Raw genomic sequence first — 18,224 nt, forward strand, 5'->3', positions numbered from 1 at the left:
GGCCCCAGTAGTTGTTCAGGGTGCAACAAAGTCATAGCCCCCAGTCACAACCTACCTCAACTTTGGGCGTGCTCCCTGTCGTCTGACCTTCATTCGCTCCTCAGTGCAGGCACGCTCTCTGGCCTCCAAATTATCCAGGGCAGGTCAGGGGTGACTTCCCCTGTACCAGGAAAACCACATTCCCAGCCTGAGGTCTGTTTGGCATGAAAGCATTATGAGCTGATTGGTGCACCCATAAGTACAGAATTCGAGCGGAGCAGAGGTAGCCTCCAGTCCAGAACCTGCACCGCTCCTGAATGGGCAGAAGGGGTTCGAAAGGCCACCTTGCGGCGCTCCTGTGTGGGGCCAAATCTGCCTGAAAGTCCCAGTGGGCTGATAAGATTGCCGGCGGCTCAGCATTCTTTTCAAGTGCACCAGCCAGTGAATGTTCGGGGCCTTTGCAGGTGCCCGTTCGGGCTGTGTGCAGTCACCAATCCCCCGGTGTTGATTGGGGAGGTAGGGAGCTCACACGTTCCCCCAGCATCTAGAGCTGATTCCGATGCCGTCTCTTCTGGCCTGATTTCCCCCTCAGGACTCTGTCGCCTCTGTTGTCCCCCGGGGCCGGCCAGCTGGTTCACCTTTTCTGTTCTCTCCCACAGGCCTTGTGTAGGTCTAGAATCTGTCAGAATCGATGGAGGGGGAGCAGGAAGTTCGCCAGTCACTGCTGCTGCCACCTCAGTGGGCCCTGTTACTGTCGTCCAGCGTTCCAGAGCTCTTGCTCAGGCCACTAACATCTTGATAGTGTCCCCCCGGGCCGGTCAGCTGTTATGCCCCGGTGGCTACTCGTCCGATAGTGCACCTAACATGTAAAACAGGAGCAACTATAGCCTTTCTAGCAAATATACCTTTGCAAGAAATTTGCATGGTAGCTACTTGGTCATCAGTCCACATGTTTACCAAACATTATTGCATAGATATTCTAATGAATAAGGAAGCTGAAGTCGGACAGAAAGTATTAAAACATTTACTTACAACTTTAAGCTCATCTTCATCCCAACCACTACCAGAAAAGATTCACGCTGCCAAACGAAGTGGTTTCTTACCTGTAGGAGTAATTTTGCAGTTTGAAGAATTTTCTGGATTCACAGGCGACCCACCCACATTCCCTAGAAGATGGGGGAAGAAAAACAAACAAAAAAGAAGAATCCGAATAGGGCGACCATGGATGGGAGCTTGTGGAGAAGGGCGTATGATGTCAGCGGAGACCGGATAAGACACCAAATGGTGGGACCGTTGACGTCCCCCCCCCCCCAAAAAAAAAACAAGCATTTGCAATGCAATAGGTCTCGCAATTGCAAGATTTTGAGCTATTGGCATTGTAAATGACAATGCCTTTTATTTATGTGTTTAAAAAACCTGCAATAATAAAAGGCATTGTGATTTACAATACCAATAGCTCAAAGTTTCTAAAATGAGAGACCTACTGCATTGCAAATGCTTGTTTTAATTCCCTTTGGTGAACAGTACCTCAGTATAACAGGCGCCTTGGTGATCAGTACCTCAGTATAACAGGGGCCTAAGAAGCAGACAGTATGAAGAATTAAGGTTTGTTTTAGCTGGGGCAAGTTTAATAAGGGCTGTAGCCAACCACTTATTAAAAGCACAAGCTGAAGATGAGTTATATGTAGGTAAACTGTGGGGCGATTCCCGTGAGATGGAGGAAATGGTGCTTGAATTGACTTTGCCCCATGGTCTAAAGGACATTGGTAACTGGGGCTGTCGTGCTCTTAATGGCTGTGGAAAAAGACTGGAAAAGTTACTATGAAACGACCCACCTAGGGAAGGGGATGTGCTCTCGGAATGGCACCCAAAAACAAAACCAGAAAACACCTGATGAAGAAGACGGTGTACTTTAGGCGTCAGGCCTTACACAGTAGATGGCCGTCAAGAACTGTGGCTACTTTACAACAGCTGGCAGCCTCGGGGGTGGAATTCAAAAGCAGCTTAAGGTCCCCAAAGAGCAAGAATAGACGTTATTTATAAGGATTTAAGGATGCTATATGCCAATAAACTCAAGAGGTCGTGTGCGAAATTTCCCATGAGGTTTGTACACTACAACTCCGGTAAGTAGAGATAAATCTTGGAGAGGGCATCATGCCCCCATGAGACAAGCTAAGGTTTGGACTGCATGGTGCACTCAATGCAGGTGCGAGTGATAGCAGCCAGGCATCGGCCTCACCAGCACCCTTCTGCCCTGCACATCGAGAACTTGCTGCGATGGCAGTTGCTGCATCAGAGACTGTGACATTGAGAAGCCAAGTTTTTGTGAGGAGCAGGATGTGTTGATGTAAAAAACTCCAGGTGTCCAGGTAATGTTTGGAAAGGGACCAGCAAAGAATTCGGTGTCTGTTGGGAGGATAATCTGAGCTGGAAGGGTGGACGACTGACCAGTCAAGAGACTTACCGAGAACAGTCGTGGGAGAGGAGGAGCAGCAGCAGTAGACAGATACAGGCCAAAGGACCCAACATGTTAGATGGCGCAAAAGGTAAGAGGTGGCTTCATCTACTCGCATGTGTTGAAGTAATCCAGCCTGCGAATGGAGGTTTGCTCATCTTGGAGGCCGACGGGACAGCATGTCTGCTTTGGTCAAGGCATAGGCGGGCTTGCCTTTGGCCCGTCATCGGCAGGTCTGGCAGCCCGGATATTTATTTAGGGAGCCACAGGGTTAGGGACTAAAACACACTGTTGTAGATGTAGAACCAGTGGAATAGACAAAAACTGTAACTGAAGCCCCCTCGCTCCAGCCGTGGCTCCTGTAAGCTTAAATGAAAGCAAAAAATGTACCAAATCAGGACATGTATAAAAAGTGTGATTAAAACAAAAAGTGTGATAAATAGCATCCACTATGAGTTCAGCTCTAAATATATGCCATATTCGGAGGATGTTGGTGCTTTCTGCACCAAAAACCCACTTGGCTTTTATTTACCAGGACTTTTCCGCCACAAGTAAATTCCAACATGCTCTCCCAGGGACGTGGACTTGATTACACCCGGTAATTTTTGGGGGTTGTAAACTCTGATAAACGTGTCCTTTTGACCGTGTAAATAGGTATTTGCACAGGGGATGGATAATTTCCACTGCACTCGTCATCAGGCCTCATTCACGGGAGTGAAACGTTGCATGCTTTCAACACACTACAGATCCAGCAGTAACAACAGTAGATGCATTTAAAACAAGCCGGAAGTCAGGCGCCCTTGCCCGGGGCGGGGCCTGCCCCGGCAAAAACAGAAACCGGCGTGCCGTGCTAACGCGGGGCTCCCATGTTGAAGGGAGAGTCCCGCGGTGGCGTCCAGAGTGAAGAGAAGCCCCGGGTCCCAGGAGGGGGCCCGGGTGAAGAATGCGGTGGCCGAGGATGACCACAGCAGCGCGGGGCTCCCAGGAGTGCAGGGAAGCCCCGCAACAGAAGTGCTGCAGTCGCGAGGAGGAACCCCCCCCCAGAAGAGCAGCCCGGTGAGTGAAGAAGGGCTGGGGGGGCTCCGTGTGGGCTATTGTTGGCGCAAAGTGTACTTTTGCAATTCTGAGCGGCCCCATCTTGCAGCGGGCCGCTCCAACGGGGCTGGCATGTTATCGGAAGCGGGACAGGAGATGTGCACATCGCGTGTGTGCACGTGCGTGTTCACGTGCGCGTACACCGGTGCAAATCCGCCAAAAGCCTTGCGCGTGCCCATCTCCTGTCCCACATCCGAGGCAAGTCAGCAACAATAGATCTCGCTGGCGGACAGCAGCGCTTCGCGCTGCGTTCGCAGGCGAGACCTAAAAAAGAGAGAGCGACTACAATATTGGAAAATTCCGGAGGCAACCACTAGATGGCGAAATATTGCACAGCATGTGAATACAAAAAATTCTTCAAGCTGCAAAACTACTCCTGCAGGTAAGAAACCATTTAATTTTCTTCCAGTTAGCAGAGGCTTCTTGACTTAAAAGGCAGGTCTGGCTAAAATCCACCCCTTTCAGCAGAGATGCAAGTGAAGATCCTCAACATACCATGAAAGGGAGACTTTCTTTGATAAACATGTTGATGATGTCTGCAATTGTTTCAAAACACTGCTTTCTCCTCAACAACCCTCTAATACAAATGACCTTTTGTTTGTGTCTCCCAAAGCCCCCGGGGATTTAGAGATGCTGTCAACCAGTATGGTGGCCAGAGCAGACTAGACTATATTACCCTAGTTGCAAGAGAGGATCAGGGTTAAGACTCTAAAATAGGCCAACCCCACCAACTCTGCCAGTTGCCTTAAGGCACAAAAAAAAGAGCATCCCAGTTGTGCTGTCAGGACAACACCAAGTGCTCCTTGATGTCCTAATGTTTACTTTTCCATCACCTCCCTACCCCCCAATCAGGCCATGGGTAGGGGGCATCAGAATGGAGGAAGATCACAACTGACTACTGTGTGCTACAAATTGTTGAGTTTGGGCACACACTAAAATTCCTTCATAAGCCACTTATTCATCCCCCAGCAAAGGAACATAGCTTGCATCTTCCAGAACTTCAAGAACAAGATCCTCTTTCTCCCACTCAACTGAGCAAGCTAAAAAGATTCCAAGGGCCAGAGAATCTTGGGCTTATACTCCAGGTTCTTTCTGGTGAGAAAAAAAACTGGGATGGTGACCGATTCTTGACCTCAACAAGTTTGTGAAAGGCAGTCCTTTTAGATGCTATCTGTTTAGGAAGTCCTGTTGATGAAGGAAGGAGAGTTTCTAACCTGACTGAATCTACACGTCCCCATACTCCCAATTCACAGACCGGATTTGAGATTCTTGGTGGCAGGGCACCAGTGTCAATACAAATAACTTCTTTGCTGCTTAAAATCTATATCCACTGGGAAATTCATGAAATGCCTAGCACCCGTGACAGCATTTCTTCAGAGACATAGCCACCAGGTGTACACATTCCTGGACAATTGGCTGGTGTAAATGGCAAAGGCTGAAAAAGTCTACACCTCCACAAAGGCTCGCTTCCACTTCTTACATCACTTGAGCCTGTTGTTCAACATGGAAATATCTTCTGCTTCTCCTACTACAAGGTGTCCCTTTCTGGGAGTAATCCTTGACACCGAGTTTTGCAAGGCATTTCTATCAGCACCGTGCATCAGAACACTACAGGCTCTTGCATGCACATCTCTACAGCCACCATAAAATGATGGTCAGAACATAGAAGTCATTATTGGGTCTCGTGTCTTTCTGCATAGACCTCATTCCTTTATGCAACCTGCAGAGGTGACCAATCAAACAGTAGCTGGGAATTTTTGTAGCAACAAGAGACAGGGTTTCGGATCAACGTTGTGCGAGTCACTCATCTTCCCAGACAATGTCTGCTGTGGTTGTAATTTCTAGAAAACCTAAATGCAGGCCCCCCTTTTAACTTATAAAAATCATAAAACAGACTTTTCCATGGAATGTTGGATGGTTCACATGCAGGTGCTATTCAAGAGTAGAAGATTCTGCATGTGAGCCCCTCAATCTGTTCAAAGGACAAATCCTTCCATATTAGTGTGTTAGAGCTGCTTGCCATAAGGGCATCGGGGGGAGAGAAGTTGGCCTAACAGCTAGGGCGGTCGACCTTGAATCTGGGGAACTGGGTTCGAGTCTCGGCAATGACGCTGAACATCCTGTGATTCTGGGCAAATCACTTAATCTCCCTGTGCCTAACAAAAATGAATGTGTCCTCATGTAATGCAACTGGTGCTATGTAAAGCGTTCTGATACCCGATTCGGGTCAAGTTCGCGCTATATAAAACTCTGTAAATATAAATAAATTTTAAAAATCTGGTTAGGACTACAAACTCTACAACCAACAGCTCCAACAAGTCTTTAAGAAAAGGGGTTACACCACTATTCTAAATTCACTCTATTTCACCTCATTCCCAGGGTTCTTCAAAAGGCCTAGATTCATGTTTGCAAAAACTGATAGCCCTACTTGGCCACACCAATATTGGTATACAAACCTAGTTCGACTGGCTTGATATCCATCTATACTACTGAAGAATTTACCAAGACTCCTCTCAAGGAACAAAAGACGAGTCCTGTGTCACACCTTGAAGTCCTATCCTGAAGTCACTGAACCTGGCAGCTTGATATCTGAGCACCTAGAGTTTAGCCACTTAGACATCTTGTCAGACTCCTGGCCAATACTGGTGCAAGCGTGCCTCAATAACCACAGTTTGAAATATCATATGGAACCAGTTCTGTCAGACTGTCTCAACTTGGATAATGAAAACCTGAAGTACTCTTTTTTTTTTTTTATTTTTTTTTTCCTTCTAGCTGCTATATGAAGGTTTGGAAGATCTGATAATGCTCTGTCCTTGTTTGTTCTAAAAGATCATCAAACAGCTCACGAAAGGCCTTTTTAGAGCTCGCCGCTTCCCTTTTGCCAGTAGAACTGAACACAGTGCTCAGTCAGGCAATGCTGCCGCCCTTTGAGCGCATCTACAGTCTGGATCTCAAATATCTCTCATGGAAGATATTTCACCTGGCTCTGACATCAATAAGTAGAGTGGGAGCACTCCAAGCCTTCACAATAAAGAAGCACCATATCTGCACTTCACGAAAGTCAAGGCCACCATGTACACCAACCCAAAGTTCATGGCCAAAGTGGCCTTGGGCTTCCATTTGAATCTATCAGTTTTTTAGTTAGAGCCTAGAATCAGCGTGCATGCGCTGTCTGCGAGGCGTGCTGTATTCAGTATGAGGGGTTTGGGCACGCCCACAACTTTGAATTAGATCTTTCCTGTGCCTTTGTAACTGCTTCTCTTTTATGTGGTGAATTTTGCCATTTGTCCCTCCTTTGGGGGTGTTTGTCACGCCCATGGTGACTGGCCCTCTTACATGGGTTGCTTCAGGCATTTCATACTTGAGGCACACTCTTTTTTTAACATGCGTTTTGGGAGGGCTCGTGTTTGGAGTCACTGCTTGCCTCTTTGGGCACAGAGTCCCAAAGAGACCGGCGCCACCCCTCTAACCCACGACGTCCCTCGCACTCCACCAACACACCATACCTCTCTGGCAGCTCACCTCATCGGCACTCTGTTTTGATCCCCAAAACTCATCTTTCTTGTCATTCCGCGGCAAAGTCTCTGCCCTCGCGTTCCATCCAAAAAAGCATGTTTTTTACATAAGGCAGTGTTGCTTGTTTTAACGTGGTACGATGATGGACTGAGTTAGCCTTGAGGAGATTCTTGTTTTAAAGTACGCAGTACTGAGTAAGGTGGAAAAGTACCTGAGACGACTTAAACAGAATGAAAATCACAAAAACATATACACATTGACCACCTGTGGCCGACGTAAGTGTTCTAGAACTTCAGGAAATCGTGTTCCATTTAAGAGCACTCCCTTAGTGGGTAATACAAACTGTGAAATGTGCCTCGCTTGTGTTCCCAGGCACCGAGCTCGCCCTCCCCGTCCTGCCTTATAAATAACATACCGGGGCAGTCGTTGAGCCAGCACGGAGCTGCCGGACCTGCACGGTTCACAGCCGCTCCTCTCTTGGGCTGGTGAGGCGACAGACTCGCTTGGCTGGTGACATGGCAGACTGTCTAGGAATGGCCTGTACTGTCCCTTCACCCTCGGCCCAGCTGGTTGAAGCGGTCGCACCGTTACCGGGCACGGTTCAGGCTCCATGTGACTACTATCAAAGATGCAATCGCTTAGCTTTTGTTTGTTGTAAGGATGCCCTCTGATGGCTTTTTCACGCTCTACTCTGACTGGAATATCAAATCCATGGACTGCAGAGGGCACCCATGAAAACGTACGGACAAGTGATTTTTGGAATTTCTGTACTAGCGGATGCTTAAGCAGAACTGCTCGGACAGTACTAGTCTTAAATGTTTTTTCCCAAATCATTCGATGCCAGCTTAGAGGAAAGCCTCTGCTGGATGTACACAAGTTAATCTGATTTTTACCTGGAGAGAACCAAAGATATACTTTAATCCATCCAACTATTAGTCTCCTTTGGCAGCTTGGGTAGGGTCCGCCCTCTGTCCAAGCATGGCATTAAGCTGGCTCTGACCTGCTTTATTCTTGCCACAAGAAAGCAGAGTGCCCTATTGGAGGTAGGGTGAAAGTGCATTACAGTGCACCACCTTCTGACATCTGCCAAGTAGCTATGTGGATAACAGGCACACAATCATCAAGCACTACTACTTGGAATGGAATGCAGCAGCTGCTTTTCAGTGTCTCAAGCAGTGCTACACAGCCTGTCAACAGTGAACCTGCCGATTTTGAACTCCGATATACTGCTTCCTATTCTGATTGAAGCATATGAATGTATGACAGATACAACACTGGAGAAGACTAAACTAACTTCAGCTCTCCAGCTTTGGAATCTTTCTTAGATTCACATGCGTCCCTGCCTCCTCCCCAATCAGAGGCTATCGTACTAATGACATTTGAGCTTTGGTGGGGGTATATGAGAGTAGAGAGCTCAGCAGGTCCCTCTCATTGTCTGTGTTTGTGCTACTAAACAAAATCTGCAATTTGGCCTATGGTCATTTTGACCAGGCCTGGGCGGAGTTCCTCTACGCGGAACTCTGCGAAGGGACACAAAAACTCAGATGAGTTCCGCAAGCAGCGTAGTAAGCTGCTGTTTCCACTGATCTTCCTGCCGCTCGGGTAAAAATTCTACACGAGCGGCAGCTGGCGCTTGACAACTTACTGTTGACGAGCGCGAGCAGGAGAAAACTCTGCTGCTCTACGCGGAGCGGAGTTCACCGCTCTCCGCCAGCGGAGTTCACCACCCAGGCCAAAGTTTGACCACAGTTTTTTGCTATTTTAAAAGTACTGGGGATTCCCAGCCTGGCGACAAGGAATGATTGAAGCATGTGAATTTATGAAAGTTATTACCTCTGGAAAAATTGGAGCTACAAATAACTAATTTCTTCCCCCATACCTTTGTAAGCTTGTGCAACGCCAGTCATGTATTTTTTTCCTTTTGGAAGGGTGAACGGTACTTCTCAAGGGATATTTGCAGGGTGGTTAGTGGTTGGCTCCAGCTGTCTTGTCAAGAGAGAGAAAAATGCTTGGTCTTGGTGAAATCAAGTGGCGCAAGGACACTCTCAGTGCCAAAATCAACCATACGTGTTTTCTCCGGTACATAAGCAGGTGTGCATCTGCAACACTTAAAAATGTGTCTGTCGTATGGAATTTGAGGCTATCTAATGTACTTCTTACTCCAGACTAATGTCCAGACTCACAAACTAGACATTTTTGCCCCAGATAAACATTAAAATGTAGCCTCTGTGTACTCTACTCCATCTCTGACTAGTAGCCACTCACATTATACAGCTACCATCTTCCATGCCTCAGACCGACTGTAGGTTCCTTAGTTGTGCTTGAAATTCTTCAGCTTCTTCAGAGCCTCCGTTTTGTTTACTTTTGGCCCATCCATGTCCGTATTCGTTGTGTGCACAATATGCTTAAACCCTATTACTTGCATCATCATGTCTTCCACATATTAGCATGATCCACTGATCCTATACCAAGCAGATTGATTTTACCTTACATTTATTGCAGAAAAAATGATTGCTAGAGTTTAGATTGTAGGACTGTGAATCTTCCAGCAAATAAGGATGCGGTAGGATCAAGCTTTCCAGATCAATTTCCAAATACCTGTAGTGGCAGAATTAAGTGAAGGTCAGCCTCCTGCAAGCATGGGAATATTGTTCTTCATCAACCTTCTATTGTGGGATCATTACAGCAATATACTTGAAAGGTGGGAATATTGCCCATCCACTTGCAGCAAAAATGCAACAGGCGGTCACCAATTTAGACCAAACATAGGAAATTTAGAAGTGCACACTTGGTAGCTCCGCGTGAGGTTCGATATGGACAAATAGTTAACAAACACTGCATAGATGTGAATTGTTCGTGAGGAAGTGGTCATTGAAGGAGAGAACGTAGCTAAAATCTGTTGCTTGACTAATGCCATATTGCACAGAAACATATCAGTGTGGAGAGGTAGAAAACTTGCATCCACAAAATTGAGCAGCAGTGATTATCCTCGATAGAGTCTGTCTTGGCGCTACAATTAACAATCAAGACTCTGAGGGCTCCTTTCTCTGTTTATAATAAAAAAAACTTTCCTTTTGGCAGTTGCACCTCACTATCCAGATCTGTGTTTATTTTTAATGTGTTGTGTGTGAGCAGAGTCTCAGTGCTACTGCCCACGCTGCGCACGTTCTTTGTGTTTCATCAGATCCTAAGAAAGCATATACCTTATAAAAAGGAGCTATTTCCTCTATCAGTTCACGATACTGTTGGGTGTGCTAACGCATAGTTATTCCAAGCGCTATTTATTTTGTCAGTTTCAATAGGAGGAAGAAGGCCAAGTTTGTTGAACAGTGGTTATTTTAAAGTGGCAGCAACTCACCCACGCAAGACAATGGATAACGTTGTTGCTCCACCTCCGTTTTTACAGTCACCTGGTCCTCCTCCTATGCTATGGCAACAATGGAAGGACACATTCGAAGCTTACCTAGAGGCAATTGATGGTGATACTTTCACTTCCAAAAAAAAAAAAGCTTTACTAGTGTACAATTTAGGTGCTGAGGCCAGGTCGATTTTGCAAACTCTACCTCTGGAGTCGGTTTGGACGTGCACCAGCGGAGGTGAAGATGGCGATTCACTAATCGTTGATGACTATGCTTCGTTAATAAAAACTCTTGATAAAAGATTCAATCCCAAGCGCAATGTAGTTCTGGAGCGGCATACATTTTTGCAACGCACACAGATGCCTGGCGAATCTATAGATGACTTTGTTGCTGCTCTCAGAATTTTGGCTGTCAAGTGCAATTACAGGGAATTTCGTGATGAAATTATTCGTGATCAGCTGATTGAACGCACATGTGATAAGAAGGTTCAACAGAAACTTTTATCCTCAGATGATCCTGATTTAGAGACTGCTCTTATCTTAGCGAAGAGTGTTGAGCATTCTCAACTCTGTATGAAAGAGTTAAATACACCTGCATCAACATCTGATACTACATCTCTGTCCGAAGTCAAGCTAGTTACTACAAAAGCTTCTATCAAACCAATCAGGGGCACCAATACTAATGTTTCCCGTGTACCATCTGTGCCTAATTGCCCGAAAACGAGAGCTGAAGGACAACATCCTTCATGCTATCGTTGCGGCAGTGCCTCTCATCTGGGAAATGTTAAGTTTTGTATTGCCATAAACCAGACTTGCTTCAAATGTGGGAAGAAGGGGCATTTGGCACGTATGTGCAAGGCAACTCTTGCCCACAAGGTACCCCCACGTACTGTAAGGGCCATAGAAGAGGACTGTGTGCATCAGTATGAAGATGATGAAAGTTATGAATTATTGATATCTTCGTCATCTATACAAGAAGAGGGTGTTGTAGAAATAGCTTCCATTGGAGAGGGTCAAAGAAGGAAAACTCCTGTGTGCACTATATGTTTGAACGGGAAGGGCATTAATTTTCTTGCCGATTCTGGTTCCCCTTTTACTCTTATCAATGTCGAGGATTTTAAAAGTTTGGGCGACATCCCTGTAGCTCACTCAAGTATAAGGATTTTTGCTTATGGTGGCAAAAGAGTGGAGGTTTTAGGCAAATTTAAGGGGAACTTAGAATTCAAGGGTGATTGTATTTATGGTACTGTATTCATCGTGGAAGAAGGTGCTAATTTGTTAGGGTGGCATGAACAAGGTGAACTAGGAATCATCCTCGATCCCAATCATGCAGACATGGTTTTATCCAAACGGGAAGCTAAACAATACTATGCTAGTCTGCCTGATGTTTCTCCTGTGCATACTATCACAACTGATTTGCGTGTTGAGAATGATTGGATTCAAAATTACACTGAAGTTTTTAATGGAAAGTTAGGCAAACTTAAAGGATTCCAACACCGCATTGTTCTCAAAGAAGGTGCTAGGGCTGTTACGCACAAAGTGCGAAAGGTACCGCTTAGCATGCGCAGTGAGTTGAGACAAGAGTTTGAACGGTTATGTGCTATGGGGGTGATTGAATCCATAGAAGGGTCTGAGTGGTTGTCACCCATTGTTTTAGCGCGCAAAGCAGATAAGTCTCTTAGGATGTGTGTGGACTTGCGTGATCTGAATGCTTGTATATGGGTGGACCGTCAACCTCTACCGAACATTAATGAGATGTTGTCAACCTTGGAGGGTGCCAAGTACTTTTCTTCTCTTGACATATCTTCTGCTTACCATCAAATTGAACTGTGCAAAGACTCGAGACATCTCACGTCATTTGTAACTCCTGATGGGGCGTTCCGCTATTTACGTATGCCGTTTGGTTTGACATCGGCTTCTGCAGTGTTCCAACGTCTCATGGGAAACCTTTTCAAGAGCACTGCGGGCGTCGTGTTCTTTCAGGACGACATTCTTATTCACGGGAAGACCATACAGGAGCACAATGCCAGAGTCAAGCACGTACTAGAAATTGTTAAGTCTAGTGGGTTAACATTAAGAAAAGACCAATGCAAATTTCTTCAAGAAGGGGTAGATTACCTGGGTCACCATATCTCTGCTAGAGGAGTTGAACCTAAAATGAGACTACTAGATGCCATTCAAAATGCACCTGAACCTAAGAACAGGGATCAACTACGTTCTTTTCTGGGGCTAGTTGAGTACTATGCAAAATTTGTAGCTAACTTTTCTGATCGAACTGCATGTCTGCGTGGTCTTCTTAAGAAAAATGTGAAATATGTATGGTCTGATCAGTGTGTGTCTGATTTCAAGTTGTTGAAAGAAGCAATTGTACAAGCACAGCCACTTAAACTATTCAACATCAATGATCAATGCATTGTCGCCACCGATGCCAGTAATGTGGGACTTGGTGCTGTTTTAATGCAAAAAAGATCGGACAATAGGGAAGAAATTATTGCCTTCGCTTCCAGAACACTCCGTGGTGCCGAAGGCCATTTGGGTATTCGGGCGATGAAGCGGAGGGTGAGGGAAGATTTTTGGTGGCCGGGTGTTGACAGGTCCATCGAACACTGTGTTAGAGATTGTGGTGCGTGTGTATTGAGTGATAAAACTCAGGTAACCTGTCCATACTCTGTCAGTCCTATTCCTGTCAAAGAATCACCTTGGTGCAAACTGACTTTTGATGTGGCTGGTCCATTCAGTGGCTTAGGGACTTCTCCCAAGTATGTGCTAGTTTTAATTGATTACATGTCCAAGTGGCCAGAAGTTAGGTTTGTGGACGGAATTAATTCTGCTATCATTATCAAATTTCTTATGGAGGTTTTTCTTCGTGAGGGATTCCCGGAGGAATTAGTAACTGACAATGGTACCCAGTTGGTGTCTGCTGAAATGCAAGATTTTCTGAAGAAGCATGGCATTAAACATATACTCACCTCTCTTTACCATCCACGTAGTAATGGGTTAGTTGAGCGTTTCAATCGTGTTATCAAGGAGCAGCTACAGTTGGCCTCCATAAATGGTCTTGATTGGAAGTTAGTGATTTCGGACATGCTATGGGCAATAAGAACTACTCCACACTACAGTACTGGAATGTCTCCATTTACCTTGCTGAGAGGTAGAGTTGCGGGTTCCAAACTTAACAAAGATTGGATGTTAAGGAAGGAGGTAGATTCACAAAGATTAGGGATGGTAGCTGATGTCAGAGCTGCGACTCAAGCCAAGTACGGATCTAATTGTCTTAAGCAGTCTTCGGTGTGTCAAGGAGACTGGGTAAGAATTAAGAAACCCGTGCTCGTTCGCAAAGGTTTTTCCCGATTTTCTGCCCCTGTTAAGGTCAGTAAGGTGAGGGATCATGTGGTTGTTCTGGAAAATGGTACGGTTTGGAATAAGTCTGCTGTTTCAGTTGTGCCTAAGCCGAAGGTTGAGTTTGTGAAAAACAAATTTGGTGTCAACACTCATGGTGCAACTCCAGCGCCTAGCATTAATATTCCTAGGGATCGTGCGTCTGGGAGCAACCTTGCTCCTCAACAAGGTCTTTTGAGGACTAGATTTCTCCCTGTCAGAGCTAGGTCATCCCCCGTCAAATTACAGGACTATATTAGATTTTAATTTCCTGTATTTTGTGATCAATGCAGTTTTAAGGAGGTGTTGTGATTGTTTTCATGTAATGAGGGTTGCTGTTTTTTTTGTGAAGGGAGGGGGGTGTGTTGGGTGTGCTAACCGGGTTCCTTGCGCGGAACCTGGAATGTAGGTTCCGTGCAGGGAACGTGGAATGGACACGTACGGCAGTTGCTGCCGGGTTGACTGCTCAGCTGGACGTGAATAAAGAAGCTCCTCCATACCTCCGTTGTCGTCTTCCTTTCAGATACATTTAATTATTTTCACTTCTGATCTACCCATTCATGTCCACTATAAAAATTGTTAATGTGAAATGTAAATCAGTTTGTTCTTTCCTTTGAACCTTTACAGTTAAATTACCTTCACTACATTACTAGACAGTGGAAAATCGGACTACATCACTAACCTGCACTAACCTATTACAATTTATTTAGGTTAATTTGAAATTTGGTATAAGACGGCCTGAAGCCCGAACAGGAACGGAGACTGACACATGTACAGCATGCGCAGGCACCATGATCTTGGAGTTTGCTGCTCTAAGCCGATTCACTGGCATATCAATATTTGAGGTTTGTTAAATGTTCTCTATTGTTAAAAATATATTGTTTTTCATGTTAAATACTTTGGTTGTGTTAAAATCGTTTATTAGGCACTTGTGCCTTTAAAGTGGGGTCCCTATGCAGAATTTTGGTAGCATTGGAGAGGGGTGTCTAAGCCCCGACGAGCCCACAAGCACTTGGAAGGGATCCCAATTCCCACAAAGCACAGCGCCAGGTAGGCGCCATTGATCATCAGTTGGCTGGGGGTAGGCTGCCCTCACATCGCCCAAAAAGTGCTCTGCACTTCCCCACTGTGCCGGAAGCGCGCGGGCCACGCCCAGGCCTTTCTGCGCCAAGCAGAGGCTGGACAACCCTCTTGGTTTTACTGGTGGACTCAGTACTTTTTCACTGTTAAGACCTTCTAATCTATCTGGCTGACATTTTGTTTAGCGCTCATTTTGAGGTGCATTTGCTGACAATTCTGGGAGATAGTTAATCGCCCCCTATACTGCAACTGAATACCATACTTGTTTGTCCTCCCATAGAATAACGTTGCAGCTTCCGAAAAATGCACTAACATTTTTAAAAGTGAAGTATTTCACAGTACTTACCAGACCGTTTTGATTCTGGTGCCTAAACATATATAAAGATATGGTGTGCATCTCCTTATTGAGTCATGTGCATCATTTATTGACTGTGTGTGTGTTTTTCAGATGTCCAACACTCCTCTCTGATAAGCCTATGGCTGCTGGACCACGCTACCTCCTAGAAGAGTACCTTATGATTGACAGAGCAATCCCCTGCCCACTAGTAGGGGGGATACCTGAACTCAGTGGATAGGATTAATGCTATGCAGTTGTGCAGCGAAGGAAAACCATTATAAGACCCCTTTCCTTGGACCCTTCAATCTGAAAATCCTTCCTTTCTGTTAAGTAGTATTGATCCCCTTCCCCCACAATGGGGTTTCAGGAACACAACTGTTACTCTTTTCTACTGTGAGCGGAATGGCTTTGCACTAGGGCTTTTGACAGCAGTGTCGATCCCAACACCATCCCACTGGTTATTTTTTTTTACTGTCCTTAATCCTGTTGCTACAGGGTTTCCCCTGTGGGAAGTGGTGGCAGCTGCTGTGCTTGTCCAATCTATGGACAACTTTAGTTTAGGCTCGGCACTTATCATTGCTGTTTCCCATGCAGTTGCTGTTTTGGTTCTCAAGAATTGGGCACAGAACTTCATTAGTGCTTGCCTCACCAGATATGAAATGGCCCCCTGACCTGTGCTCACTTTACTATTGTTTATTGTGCCTGCTTCAACTCTACCATCCTTCTCCATACATCAGAGCATGGGGAGCGCCACAATTGTTTTGTAGCAACTTATAACTTCATTAAATCGATCTGCCCAGTGCGCCCCTGGAAAGTCCTGACTAGGTATTTTGTTGACTGTTCCAGTCTGCGCACAGCAGCAGGCCTCTGGTAGTAGGTTATGCCATTTCTACTGGTGTCTTAGACTCTGCCCCTCTCCTTAATGTTACCTCTGCCCAGGTAGCATCATTGATAGCTCTTATGAGGACTTGTGCTATTGGACAGGATTTGCAAAACGAACAATTGATGGACAGAATGCAGAACAATGTCATACATTCACCCCAGTACATACATCTGGGCCTAAATCCATCGTTTTTTTGCTCTATATGCTATTCCAGTTTGAACCCAGCCATATGCAAATCAGTCTTGACCCTGTGCTCAATGGGAACAGTCCAGCCCGAACTGCCAGGCCTGGTCCTCACTGGGGGTGAATGTTTTGATCTGCTCTGCATTCCGTCCCTCAATTGTGTCTTTTGCTTTCTCGCCCTAAGTGCACCGGGTATGCCCGACGTGGGTCCCGGGCTCACCGTGCCACTGGAATCAAGCTCTCCTGGCTGATGAGGGGTGAAACCCCGAAACCGGTCCTAGGATGCTTGTTTCCGGTCAAGGGGGGGACCTGGCTTGGCAGTTAGGGCTGGACTGTTCCCATGAGGCACAGGATCAAGACTGATTTACATATGGCCAGGTCTAAATTGGGGTGGCATGGTGAGCAACAGAATGATGGATTTAACCGAGATCTCTTAACTGGGGGTGAATGTTTTGATTTGCTTTGCATTCCGTCCATCAATTGTGTGTCTATTTGGACAAGATTTTTCACATACTGTGTTCCAATTGCTACAGTCAAATGTGCAGCCCGTTATCTAATTTGGGATGCTGTCACAAAGGGAAATCCTATGTCAGGCGAGACAACTAAGGCAGATACACTTCTCCAGTTGTTGCACTCCTTTCCTCTGTATCCCTTGGAGACGACTTTCCCTTTGATTGATCTTGTGATCTTTGTGGTTTTAATGCGTGCGGCTAGGTCTGTCTTTCCTGATGCCTTCCACAGGTGGTGTTAGAGGGTGAGGGAGGTCTTGAAGGCTGTCCTATCGGAGGTGTTCTTGCTGACATGCTATCGCCTCTCCAGCTGTTTGTGGTCTCGTTTTGCTGTTTCGAGTCCTTGGGTGTACCAGCAGTTTTTTTAGGGAGGATTTTTTGGAGATGTTGCTTTTAATGGGGGCAATGCTGTCTGTGCAATTGGTGATCCAGGTGTTGAATTTCTTCACTCCCTGTTCGAGGTTGGTGGCGGTAGCAGGTTTGGAGATGCTGGGGGCATTCGTCCAGCTGGTCTCTGAGATTTTGTTCCACCTCTGGTGGGGTGCGGGGGGGGCATGTTGTTTTGGGGGTGGCGGTGCAAGGGCTGGAGATGCTGTAGTGGCTGATAGTGATTGCTCCATGTGAGTTCTGTTACGTGGCTATATTTGACGCAGTTGTTGGAGGTTATAATTGGGTCCAGCGTGTGTCCTGCAGTATGTGTAGGATTGGACGATCTGTGTCAATCCAAGGCTTCTCATACTGTCTAGGAGGTGTGCGGTGTTGTTGTCGTTGGGGTTGTCGATGTGAAAATGTATATATTCGCTTTTCTTCCACCATATGCCTGAGACTGGTTGTACTAACTGAGCGTAAGAGGTGTGGATCTGAACCAAACAATAGTACATTTTATTTTTATATTATTTTATTTTCTTATGTCTGGAATCACACCAGAGAAAAAGGTCTGACACTATCACCAGCTGTCTGTTAGAGACTTCTTGCTATGTTCTGGGATTCTAACACTCATGAGACTAGGACCAACTATACCTAGAAGAGTAAACAATATATGAAGGAGTATTGAGTGTAATGTTCCCCCAGATTTTCTTGTGGAACAAAGTAAATACAATATGCATTTTCTTGAAACTAACTTTTATTAATTCCTTTTGATTTGTTGGGTGCCAGAATTGTCCAATGAATATTCATGTTCACAAATTATGTTATTGGATGATTTGCAGCACCTCAAAGTGAATACGATCAGCCACCTTGTGTTTCGCCCCTTTAACAGCTGGCTCGCCTGAAGCTTTTTCAAGGCTGTCATTACGAAATAAACAAATAGTCACACAACGGTTCCATTCCATATAATCTAAGTGTGAAGTCACCGCTTGAGAGCCCAAAAACAACCACAAAACACCAGTGAGTTTCACCTGGTAGAATGGTTCCCCTGAGCACCTGTGTATTCTAATAGCAGACAACGATTA

The 18,224-nt window shown here is 45.7% G+C and overlaps 1 protein-coding gene across 1 annotated transcript in view; it reads left to right on the top strand.

The window, feature by feature from the left end:
- Nucleotides 1–18,224, top strand: part of EDEM3 (ER degradation enhancing alpha-mannosidase like protein 3) — a 326,937-nt gene that overhangs the window by 122,168 nt on the left and 186,545 nt on the right. Inside the window, exon 7 of the mRNA XM_085601522.1 lies at nucleotides 14,492–14,626. Coding sequence (XP_085457648.1) covers nucleotides 14,492–14,626 — 135 coding nt within the window. The remainder of the gene's footprint in view (nucleotides 1–14,491; nucleotides 14,627–18,224) is intronic.

Source organism: Triturus cristatus, chromosome 4_2, assembly GCF_964204655.1.
Source record: "Triturus cristatus chromosome 4_2, aTriCri1.1, whole genome shotgun sequence".
NCBI classification, from domain to species: Eukaryota; Metazoa; Chordata; class Amphibia; order Caudata; family Salamandridae; genus Triturus; species Triturus cristatus.